This window comes from Mugil cephalus, chromosome 5, assembly GCF_022458985.1.
Source record: "Mugil cephalus isolate CIBA_MC_2020 chromosome 5, CIBA_Mcephalus_1.1, whole genome shotgun sequence".
NCBI lineage: Eukaryota > Metazoa > Chordata > Actinopteri > Mugiliformes > Mugilidae > Mugil > Mugil cephalus.
This window is the reverse complement of record NC_061774.1, coordinates 8,464,923-8,477,801: the sequence shown is the minus strand read 5'-3', so window position 1 is coordinate 8,477,801 and position 12,879 is coordinate 8,464,923. Positions and strand designations below refer to the sequence as shown.

Here is a 12,879-nt window from a genome sequence, read left to right as displayed (position 1 = left end):
CTTACCTGAAGCCCTTGATGGGACATTGTTTGCAGACGTAGCATTTGGCCTGGTGCTTGGTGGACTCTGCAGCAGCCACGCGGTGGAGGACAGGCAGCCAAACCATCGACTGGGGCTCAAGGCTCATCCATTCCAGGAAGTGAGACACCTCGATGGCAGGTTTCCCAGGGGCCTAGAAACAAAGGTTAGGTGAGGAAAGAAACACAGAGCAATGTAAACAACCCAAATATAGACCGACGGGAAGGTATATGAAGTAATGAAAGAAGAAGGCATGCTTGGTTCTGGAGCAGAGCGCAGAAAAGGAATCAAAGGGAATACAGGAGGAAAGATTAGAGGAAAAAACAAAATATGCCCAAATCTATGAGCTACCTTTCCTTTAATTAAGCTACTTAAAAAGTTAAAAAGTTGAAGCACAGTATGCTTAAAATCTGTATCTCTGTACACTTTATGTGTGTTTGTGTCTCTCCATGTGGTCCATCTCTCACACAGACAGCTTGTTGAAATATGCAGAAAGTGGGATAAAAAGGAAGTCAACCTAATAAAAGAATGACTCGCCAAGCGCTAAAAATCCGTGATGTGCTAAATTCTCATTAAGTCTGCATCAGAGATGCATTAAGAGGTTGATTTCCCTGGGGCTCTCTCTACTGCTCAAGCAGAGCAACATAATAAATGTGTATGTGCGTGCACGGATCACACAGACTGCGAGGTTCACGGAGGTGTAGAGCCTCCGGGGGATGAAGGAGCTCCTCTTTGTTAGTAGAGTGGCGAGCTTCGCTCCACGTGGGAGGTCGGATAGGAGCCCCGCGCATACCGAACACCTGGAACTGTCACTGACTATGCTGAGCACGCCACTGCATCACAAAGCAGCGCGCCCAACAGATGGGATGTTTTCAACATCATTGGGGATAATAGAACGATATGCAACCGGTTATCCATCAAAACTGTGGCATCACAGTTTTCTGCACCACATTTCCATTAAACTGGGTATTTTTCTGAACCGAGATCTAAACTACAATACTTGTGATGGAGAATAAAAATAGTTATATAAGTTATTCCCCAAGATGAATCTCACCTGCGCGTACGGTAACAACTTCAGCAGCACCGTATTATTCTGTGTCACTGTCTTAACTCTACTCCTCGGTAAATTCCACCCGCTCCTCTGTCAGCGTCGGCGAGGAGGCAGCAAACACTGAACCCACGTCCCGACAAACTGTTGTCACTCATTTCCAAGTCAAGTGATAAACGGGCAAATAGGTCACCCCCCCAGTTGGCATTACACGGATACTTCATCTACAAGTAAATGTCCTGACATGGAGCAAATAGAGAAAGGAATTGATTTAAATCAGCCGTAGCTGATACAGCAAGCGTGAACCAGAATAGAGTGCGTATAATTAGGATGTGCATGGAAAATTAGGGAATTAAAAGGCTTTGCATAGGCCTCCTTCCTTAAAAAGCTACATCCTGCTCTTAACAATGCAGTGGTTATGTGGTGTCCTGAGTTGAATCCTGCAACCTAGAGTCCTTGCAACTAACTAGGACGTCCAGTCACAAGCAGCGAACATACTTCCTCATCGACTATTGCTTTTGTGCTCCTGTAGGCTTCACTTCATCATATCAATATTCCAATACCACACAGTCTGTAAGCTACTTCCCCATTTAACCTCAGAGAGGATGGTTAGTATTATCATGCATTAGCTGAACCTGATTGTATTTATGTGCATTAAAAGCAATCCAATGTATTATTTATGTGATGTTATGTTTTACGAGGAAAGATTTTTAAATACGCTTTAATGGGAGTGCTCTGGGTTCCTGAAACGGTGCTCTTAAAATTCTTCTTCTTTTGTACGATGACCGTGTAGATGTCAGTAAAACACAACTTCACAAAGCCAGTGGGTTGGAAACCGTCCAAATGCAGAAGCTTCACTTTTTGACATCGTCTCCGCCAGCATTTACACACTTAGTCAGGTGGCTGCGAAGAATAACCCGTGGATCCCATACACAAGTTGGCAGTTTTGACATCTTGAAAATGGTCCACAGCAGCAAAAATATCGTCATCACTGCAAAATGCCAGACACTTAGATCATAGGTGTTCAACAGGGGGTGCGAGGCCTCTAGGGGGTCCGCGAGGTACTGCGGGGGGGGGTCGCAAAATCTTTGGTTTTGTATATTGTTTTTTAATTTTCCCCCGCAAATTTAAATTTCTTTCAATAGACATTAATGTGAATCCAACACATTTTAGTAAAGGGATAAGGGATAGCTTAATGTTAAATGCATAATGATAATAATACTGTATATTTATAAACAGCACTAGGCCGAGTGTAATAGAACACATATAGTAGGTAAGGGGTCCCTACTTAATCAGTTTGGGGGTCCTTGGCCTGAAAAACATTGAAGACCCTTGACTTAGATCATTGTTCTTGAGTTCAACAGCCCACATACTCCCCATACTGTAAGGAGCACCCTCCCCTAGCGCTGCCACCTTGTCCTCCTTGGGTGATAAGCCCTTGAGTCCGAGGTAGCAGATGACTGCACAAAGCCCGATGTCGTCCATTATCTCTCTGACAGTCTGAGACAGTGCTGACTTGCAAAGTTATTAACTCCAAACTTTCTGTACAATCACTCAAAGAGTTGAACTGTCACTGTATGGGAGAGCTGAATAACTCATCTCCTCTTGCCTCAGACCACAAACGTATCAGTCAGCCCTTACTGTATTACTGTTCTGTTTCTGGAGGTCAGTCATTATTTTCACTTATATTAATGAATTCGTTAGCAGCTTTTACATAACGATAGTGTGAATAAGTAGGTTTTTAAGGCGGCCTTCAAATTTCTCATTAGAGCAATCAAGCTATTCAAACAATGAAAGCAGCACTGCTCTTAGAGCGTGTGAATGCGCTGCACTAAAAGGACACTGGGTCATTAATATTCATATCAACAGCACAGCTGCAGAAGCCGAATCTTCCGACTGCGTTATATAATCAAATATGACGAGATAAACTCACAACAACAGTTTTATTGATTCTTGTATATAGAGTGTGTGTGTGCATGGGCGTGCATGCTGTCACCTTGAATGCAGATGCATTTAGGTGTAAACTGAACGTATGCGACTGAGTTCTCACCATGCGGAAGCAGCTACGGACACTTGGCTCCACGTTGCTGCCCCCGAAAGCAGCGACTTCACCCAGCTGGCGCGGGATCTGGATGGCTTCGTGGAGCAGCAGGCTGAGGTGACGCTGGTCTGTCAAACCTCCACTACCGGACACCTGCCGGAATAAGTCTGCAAAACGCACACACGGTTACTAGCACGGGTCTAACTGCGCACCAGCGAGTACACAGCATTTATTCGTAGTAGATTACCGTCACATCTATATCTGCTGATTAAGGCCAATTATGAACAATTACACAAACATGGCTCTAAGGATTCCTAACAAACTGTGCGGTGAGAAACAAATCTGCAAAAAACAAACTTATCTAACCTTTGGAATAAAACGACTGACATATAGACAGAGACAGACTCAGTATTAATGGCCCAGCTGGTCAACTTAAAGATGAAAGAGCTGTGCAAGTGCTTCCTTGTCGGATAGAATGAGGCCTTTACCAAGCAAGGTGGGAGTCTGACTGTCACTGAGGAGATGAATGCTGACAGGTGTGTGAGAATGCCGCACAAAAAGAATATAAGTATTTCATGTATCCTCTTTTCTGTGTTCTTATTCAACCCGGTAGTGACTGTGTTTGGCGTTAACACCTGCATGTTAAACAGTCTCCTCTATGAAGTCCTCATAACCTCAAGCTCAGGTGTGTCTGACATTTTAAATGCTTATACGGTTTTATGGAGAAACCGCGCCGTATGCTGTTATATTACACCTTAAACATGCAGCCTGCAAACGCTGCAAACGCCGCAGAGAGTCAATTGTATTTCTGGATTTGGCTGCACAAGCCATAAATTATCTGACAGAGGTGTTTCAATCTGGACCAAACCGGTGGGCCAACTTTAAAGTGCAGCAAAAGGAAAATAAAGTCAGATTCTGCAGAGTTAGTTCTAAGTCCTCTCACCCGCTGTATATTCAGAAACACGTTTTGGTGGATGAAGAGGACAAAAATTGAAAACAAGTGTCAGATGTGTTTTTCTGAAAAACAGCAAGCGGCGCGTGTCCCTTCAGGAGTGAAAGCAATATGTGTTGAGTGTTTGAGCACAGGCAACTGTTAAACAAAACCAACTTCAGTAATCATGATCCTTCTCTGAATCACAATCCCACCACCGGCGATAAATCAATCTCAAAGAAAAACAGGATCACTCAAAAAAAAATGTCAGTCTGTTAGAGACACTGCATGTCTACCTGAAGCCAAAATAATAAGGCTGTCTCCCTTCAGGGACCAATCAATTGGAGGTAAACCTGTCATCTTTCAGCCTTAGACCTGACACAGAGGGTCTGCCAAGAATGAATAGTCCTGGCATGAGTTCGGGGAGGTTTGCCTCGTATTCTGTATCGCCCTCACACCATCCCTGCTCCAGCTATTGTCAGTTCAAATGATCAGTGCACATTTTACCTATACTTACTGGGTGACTCATGAACAACGCAACAGTACAAATATAACTCAGACTGGAGCAAGGGACTGATAAAATATTACAGCGTCATTTATAATCGAAAAAGGACAACGCCTCTTTGCTGGTTGACTTGTAAAAAAATAAATAAGTGAGAGCCACAGACAGGGAGTGTGCATGAATGGTATCTCTGGCAAGCAATCCTTTTAAGGCCCCGGGGGTACTTTGTACAAGTAAAGAAAGCTTTCTCCATTATGGCAGCGCAGTCATTTCCTCCATTAGACTAAGTGGATGCCTTTGTGTAATACTGGCAATCAGGGCCGTTTTGTTTTGGCTCATTGTTTGCAGTTGAGGAAATGCATTAGGCGTCACGAACGAGCGTCAGGCTCACATTTGTACTTCTCCTGGACGTCTGCGTTGCACAGGCTCACCAGTCCCATTTTGAAGCTGAGAACCCGCATTTTGCCGTTTCGAGCGCTAGAGGAGAGAAAACACAAAGACCCAGGGTTACTTTTTTTTTTTTTTTTTTTTACAGAGATGATGATCTCAAATCAAAGTGTACTGGGTCGTGATAATGTAGTCATAAGTTGCTTCCCTCCCTTCTGGGAGGGACAAAGAGTGGAGGAATTACCCGGGTCACTGCAATATAGTACAGGTCAGTGCAGTAGTGTGAAATCGAATTAGATCATTCTAGTAACTAAAGCCACTACAGGGACTTAATGTAGTATTGAGTCTTTGGATTTATGCCCAAAGGAGCCATAATAATAATAGTAATAATAATATTAATAATGATGATAATAAGCACTGTCCCCAGATTAATTAATAATGTCCTGAATCAGCGAGATAGACACTGCAGCACACATGGACTTTCTTTCAGCTTGAACCAAAACAGAAATGGTGGAGCTGCTGTGGAAAGACTGGATTTGAGACACAAACACGCCATCACAGTTCACAGCTCCGGTGCCAACACAGCCTAGAAGAATTTAGCGCAGAGCTGAGCAGCACTGACAGAAACCAGGCTTATCGAATTAACACTTGAATCGTTAAGAGATAAATCAGAGAACATCACATTCATCAGAGAACATCAGAGCAATGAAGTATGAAATCAAATCAAAGTGTAAGTTAAATTTCCGGAGCCGAATATTGCTTTGAGAGCGTTCAAAAAAACAGGGACACAGCGGGGGGGCGCGGTATTTTTAATTCAAAAGGAAGGGGAAAAATGACTCGGGCCAGGCTATTAGAGGCCGGTCAAGAAAATTAGAGTCACAGGGAGGAATATGAAAAGTGAAAAGCAGAGTGTCATTCCCCCGACTGGATTCGGGGCTGGAGAGGATTGGACAAGCTGGAGAGTGCGTGGGGGCGACTGGCTGTCAGCACCTTGCGCACACGCCTTGTGCACTTTGGTTGCTGCACGCCGTCTTCAATATGCACCCCAGCGCTGCTCCTCGGGGGACGCATCACTCCTGCACCTCCGGCTAATGTGACACACATATAAACATATACCCTCACGAGTGGCTGTGATAAACGCTAACGCGCATTCACTGGCACAAACACATAGAAAAATAGACTCGCGACCCATTCACATTCCCTGCTGCTATTTATTGGAAAACAAAAATCAATTACAGAAATTTATGCAGAGATTAAAGTCTCTTATTGTCTCTCGTTAGTAGCAAGTAGTTAAGAGCCACAGACCGAAATTTACAGCATTCGTGGGCTTATTCCTGTATTTTTGCATCTGTTTTTTTTTTTTTTTTCTTTGGAGAAGCCACAAAAAAGTCAATCAGGAAGAAAGACGAGTGAGTGCTGGCATCAAAGAGGATTTGTTTCTACTGCGTCTCAGAGGGAATGATTGGCCGTCTGCCTGGACATTGTTATTGGAGCTTTAGCCGCGGTGTGGCTCTTTATAGACGTCTGTAGAACAAGCCATTGAGCTGGTTCCATCAATCTGCAGACAGACCGTTGTCCAATGACTGAGAGGAATTAATAAAAATAGCTTCACGGCATCACGAGAAGTGAGCTCGTATACATTGTGAACAGGTGACAAGTGTTTATTCTTATGTGGAATAATTCCCAGTGTTAAACCCAACGAGGTTTACAGGTCGGTCCCTTAGTCTTCTACTACTGGTCATAGATGGCTACTTAAGTGGCCTTTTTTTCTCTGACAGAAATTAATGCATTAAAAAAAAGTACTGCAATCCAGAAATATTGTATTTTTGTCAAAACCTGGCACCTAAATTACCCACGAGCGGGCAGAGACAGCTGGGCTGGAAAGTCAGACGTGCTCTACTATTAGTGCCTCAAGCCAATAACCAAGCAGCAATGACATGAGATATATTTGCAGCAGTACTCCCCAAAACTGGCACAGCTTTCATTTAAGCAGCCATCCAGGGCCGTGACAAGTAGTGTAACCATATTGGAAGATGGATGTTTAATTTTTTATTTTTATTTTTTTGCTGTATGATTGACAACCTAAAGTCAATACAATCTGAAATTATAAAGGGAACTTGTAAAGAAAGTTAGTCAGCTCTGGAGGTAAGGACATCTCTCAGGAGCTGATGGAGACTTAAAGCTGAAGAAGCTTATGAGGTAAGCAGGGTTTAATGAACGCTTCGGGCTGCGGGCTTACCCACCTGTCATAGACGTTGAGCAGCCAGTTGAGACACATATCAACGCAGAGTGGAATGTTGACCAGGATGGACCTCTCCTCCTCCAGCCTCTCGTACAGCGCCGTGAGGCCGTGAATCACCTCCACCACATCCATCACATGCTCTCCCTGCTGCAGCTCCTGCTCCCGGAACACCTCCACGAGGCTGCTCAGCGCCACCAGATCCACTAAACGCGACACAAACGTGCAGGAGGGAATGTGCACTGAGAACACAGCGTGCATGTTTTGAATATGACACACGTTTGCGCGACATGTTAAAAGTGCTAAAGCCTGAACGCCGCTTTGAGACACGTAGACAAACACGGAGCAGGATCATCATTTCCACCTCACGAAATGAGAACGCAGGCGACAGCGGTGCTTATTCATCCCTTCTGCCCATTTAAGCCCTACCAGATGTTTCAAGAGAAGTGACACAAATCTGATTTCGCTCGTCTAAACTAATTTGACGGCCCATCCCTAGGAGTGGAGCTAAAAGGGTGTCCGCTGATGTCAGGTATAATTGGATAATACGATAATGAGGTAGAACAGAGTGAGGAGTGTGCGCCGCGTTGGAAGGGAATCACCCAAAAAAGAAAAAAAAGAAAAGGAATTTCTCTTATAAAAGAACTGCTCAGTCACTCACAATGTGTCCAGAGAGAAGGAACGTTTGAGTTATCACAGAGAGGCCTAGCAATTAAATTCTGAAACGATATCAAGTAGAAGACCAGAGGAGGGTGAGATAAGGGAAGGGGCGAGAGAAAGGAAGTGGGAGATTCGCCGGAAAAGCTTTTTCACAGCAATGGGAGAGAGGGATGTGGCAAGGGAAGTCAAAAGAAATAAGATAAATGTGAATAAAGAACTGTACATAACTGGCCACTTACAGGGACAAATCAAACTGATAAAAAAGAAAGAAAGAAAGAAAGAAAGAAAGAAAGAAAGAAAGAAAGAAAGAAAGAAAGAAAGAAAGAAAAGAAGGACATGTTGGGGGTAGTGACCCTGCATGGGTATACAATCAGGCTTCAACCATGCAGGAACAACTAATTGCCTTCTATTTTGTAAGTCAAATGGCCCAATTAATAGCTAATTACCTGAAATGCTAATGATCCAGGTCTTGGTGAAAATGAGGAGGAATGTGGTAGTTGAGTAGCTCTAGTGGCTCCTCCGTTTATCAGTACTTTTGATCGCTGCATATCAAAGTCAATAGCACTGCAGACGGTATGGAATATTTCCAGCTACATTTCCAAGGAGGGTTCAAAGGAGCAATTTCAACAACTGAATCTCATTCCCAAAGAATGTCACTGATGTCGCGGGATAACAGTATATCACTTAAACAGTCACTGCATCTCCGCAGACAGAAATTCCATAAATGAAATACTGTACATACGCCTCAGAGCCTTCTGCACCCGCCGCAGCTTCATAGCTGTTCTGTATGCTGAGAACTTGATGTTGTTCAGATCCGCTAATGGACGGGAAGAGAGGGATAAAACGAGATTAGAGAGATGAGAGAAAACCAAACCCACCCTGCCGTCAAGGAATTAGATCTCGCTATCTGTCCCCCTGTTTATCACACCCCAGCAGAAGTCATTTGCTGTATTACTATTATTATCTGTGTATGTGTCTGTGTGCACACGTGTGTTTGTCTAGCTGAGCATGTGTTTGTGACAGCATCTCCCCTGGAAGCTCCCCATGTCAGATTAGATCATCACTAAAACACATCATGTCAGTTAATCACAATTAATTAAAGGCTAAGCGAAAAGCAATCACAGCGCCGGCAAATTGGGCCTCATGGGTTAATGACAGTAGCAGTCTAGTCCCCAAGGTGTTTGAAATACAGGTCCCTTAATGAGCTCTGTGACTGGACCTTCAAAGCAGAACCCCAGGGGTGCCATGTCGCTGGTGAAGCTGCAGCCCAGTGGGAGACCTGGGCGAAATAAGCACGTGGGTGCTTTAATTGTCCCCTCACTCACCTAGCGCCTGGTACAGTTCTGTCATCTTTGGATGGTCCCAGCAAGTTGTCTGGGCCTGGTGGCTGCCAGCAAAATGAAGCAAAGGCACAAAGATTTCATGAGGTAGGCAAGAATGGCGGCGCACTTTTTTTTTTTTTAGGCCGGTGAGATCAAGGTAAAAATGGAGTACAAATGAGCCGAGGGAGCAGAGACGGGCAGGTGTGGCACACAGTAAAAGAGGTGAGATGAAAAGGTCGTAAGTGGGAGAGACGGGTAAAAAATGAGAGGGCAGGATGGGGTGACCACTGTTTGAGATAAGCCAAGAAACGTCACCCCTGGAAAGTGTAGACACATGTCAAATACAACGAAAATATTCACGCTCAAGTATTAGATGTGCAAAACTGCTGCTGTGCTGTAGGTACACTGACAGTAAAATATTACACTCTGAAACACAGTGAACTCCGACTCAAACCCACTGTACATCAAAAACATACATTCACATCCTCCTTCGACTCCCTGGGAACATTCAGAAAATGTACCATCTATGAAATGGGTCCAATAAAAAGACATGTGCAGAGGAATAAATGAGAAACCCCACTACAAGATATCCGCAGGTCTCAAGGGGGTTTTAGGGCAGCACTTATCTTTTTACCTGTGCAAGTGATCATTGATTGGTACCCGGCAGAGTGCTACTCAGATGCTACTCCCATCCACTCTGTAATAGTAATATAGCCCATAAAAAACTGACTAGGAAACTAAAACATGACCCACAAGGTTGTGTTGCAAATGATTAAGAACATAAATACAGCTGCAACCGTAACCCATTGGGATTACTTGGACTTCTGCATAAACTGGTCATAAAATGCGCTTGAACCTATACCGCACAAAAAACATATATGTTCTCATGTGTTTTTTTGAACACAACATGTGAACTTTCACAGTGCAGGGTGGGAAAAAATGATGTGAACTCCTAGGCGGGCTAATGATTCTCCAGGAGCTCGTTGGAGGCAGGACTCAGCCAACTTGGAGTCCAATCAGTGTGATGAGACTGGAGGTGTTGGTTAAGAAAACGCACACCGCTTTTGAGTTTGGTGTTCGCAAGAAGCGTTGCCTGATGTGAACCATGCCTCGCACTAAAGAGCTCTCAGAAGACCTATGATCAAGGACCGTTGGCTTGCGTGAAGCTGGAAAAGGTTACAAAAGTATCTCTGAAAGCCTCGACGTTCATGTTCATGTCGCTGTAAGACAGACTGTCTACAAATGGAGAAAGTTTAGCGCTGTTGCTGCTCTCCCTAGGCGTGGTCGTCCTGCAAGAGCGCAGCGCAGAATGCTCAATGAGATGAGGAAGAATCCTAGAGTGTCAGCTACAGACTTACAGAAATCTCTGGCACGCACTAACATTTTTGTAGACAACTCTGCAATAAGTAAAACATTTAACAGGAACGGAGTGCATGTGAGGACAGGAGAAACCAGAATTCAGTTGTCTGGAAGGAACACACAACGCTATGTGTGAAGAACAAACGGGCACAGCAACATCAAAACCTCATCCTGACTGTGAAACATGGTGGCTGCTTTGCTGCCTCAGGGCCTGAATGGATTGGAAAAATTAATTCCAAAGCTTATTAAGACATTTTGCAGGAAAACTTAAGACAATCTGACCACCGACTGAAGCTCTACAGAGGATGGCTGATGCAACAGGACAATGACCCAAAGCACAGAAGTAAAACAACAACAGAAGAAAATATGCCTTCCGGCCCAGTCAGACTCCTGACCTCAAGAGAGCGATACACACCGGACATCCCAGGAATATTTTGCCGAACTGAAATAGTTTTGTAAAAAGGAATGGTCCAAAATTCCTCCTGACTGTGGTGCAGGTCTGATCTGCTACTACAGGGATTGTCTGGTTGAGGTTATTCCTGCCAAAGGAGGGTAAACAAGTTATTAAATCCAACGGTTCACATAGTTTTTCCACCGTGCACTGTGAATATTTAAGTTTAAGTTGTGTTCAATAAAAACATGAAAAGATGTCTTTTTTGTGTGGTATTGGTTTAAGCAGTTACCCAAAAGTGTTCACATACATTTTCGTGCAACTGTACTTTTAGTCTGTCACGGGACAAACTGTAAAAATGCTTGCGAGTTCACACACACCTGCCCGCCATCCTGCATAAACAATGCACATTCACAGCTCATTGGTAAAAGCAGTGGTACTCCAAAGGTAAACAGTAATGATGAAGTAAATAGATAAACACACGAGTGCTCAGGCAAACAGGGCTCTCTGTGGCTCAATACAGATTCTCTCCGGATCATCTAGTATTTATTCAATCTAATGATCTTTGAAAATATGAAAGAAATGTGTGCTTTACCTCAGGCACACAGAGGTACATTATATATGGGTGATTTTGATTGTACAAATAACACAATATCTCCCAAGCACACAAACTGTTCTAGAGTAGTTTCCTGAAACAGTTTGATGTTGCTGATGTTAAAGGTGTACTTTTCTTTAAACCAAAATCTAAAAATAAGTCTAAGGCAGTGGTCTTCAACGTTTTTCAGGCCAAGGGCCTGGGACTGGGGGAAATTTAAAAAAATACATAAAAAATGTCTAATCAACCAAAGGTTTTGCGACCCTCCCCCTGCAGTGTCTCTGTGGACACCCTAGGGGCCACTGACCCCCTGTTGAAGACCTACATTTTCTCTGTTTCTATTTTCTATGCCACAAAAATAACAGTATACCACTGGACCAGAGAGCTGTAAGGTGAGGAGCAGAAAAAAAGGTTCTGAGATCAACATGAAGTGTCCAGTGCAGTTTTTATGATGAGTGAACTGACAAAGATAGAGACATTATTACAGATCGGTGTTTGCAAAGTAAACTCTACTGCCAAAGAGAAGCCAAAAAGACATGTTTTTCTCCCTTGTGCTGGAGAGATTCGACCATCTTGTTTCACGCTCATGCTCAGTGTGAGTTATCATGTCACGGCCTGTCAGTTGATCTGTACATCTGTTTTTGTCATAAGAAAAGGTCAAATCAAACCGCGTTGTGTGAGTGAACACGTTGCACAAAGCGTAAAAATGCACCTAGGTTTGGTTGTACAACTCCATGAAAAATAGTAACAAATTACCCCCACTTTAATCTAGCCACTTAACCTGCCATGAAAACAGTACATTTACTGTGACAATGCCGACACTAACCCTGTAGTAGCACTTACTTGATGTAGTAGGGCACTTTGTTCGGGGAGATGGCACGCTCCCACGGTATCTGCACTGAACCTGCGCAAACACAGAGCGACAAAATCAATTTCAAAATAGCCATGTCATGCATGAAAAGCCATTGTGCACAATGTCCCTGACAGCGTGTCCAGACACTGTGTCCATTCAGATCTTCTGAACAGAGCCGCTGCAGCGTACATCAGGCACATTAAAGCCAAAGAGACAAGTCTATTGTGTGAGGGTTCCACCGGGTGTTGGTTTGTTTGGCACGGCCTAATGGAATAGGGGAGGCTGAGGAGTCCGTGAGACAGGATGACCGTAGACTTTTAACTGTTCTCCCAACCGAAAACACAAGGAGTTCGGGTGATAATTAGAGGAGACAAGCTGTTCCAGAAGAAACAGCAGAACACAGCAGCACACAATGATGGCATGTAAACAACCATATACACAGACACACACCACGCCACAGTTAGCAGTAATTACATTATGATAATTAAGGCTTGCATGTTGTTGTTCTGAATATGTGAAATATACATAAGATA

The 12,879-nt window shown here is 43.8% G+C and overlaps 1 protein-coding gene across 1 annotated transcript in view; it reads right to left on the bottom strand.

Annotated features, from left to right (window-relative positions):
* The window catches only part of drp2 (dystrophin related protein 2), a 57,483-nt gene that overhangs the window by 18,880 nt on the left and 25,724 nt on the right, over positions 1 to 12,879 (bottom strand). Inside the window, exons 8-14 of the mRNA XM_047585394.1 lie at positions 12,337 to 12,397; positions 9,152 to 9,213; positions 8,569 to 8,643; positions 7,171 to 7,372; positions 4,932 to 5,017; positions 3,117 to 3,274; positions 6 to 172 (exon numbers count right to left, since the gene is read on the bottom strand). Coding sequence (XP_047441350.1) covers positions 6 to 172; positions 3,117 to 3,274; positions 4,932 to 5,017; positions 7,171 to 7,372; positions 8,569 to 8,643; positions 9,152 to 9,213; positions 12,337 to 12,397 — 811 coding nt within the window. The remainder of the gene's footprint in view (positions 1 to 5; positions 173 to 3,116; positions 3,275 to 4,931; positions 5,018 to 7,170; positions 7,373 to 8,568; positions 8,644 to 9,151; positions 9,214 to 12,336; positions 12,398 to 12,879) is intronic.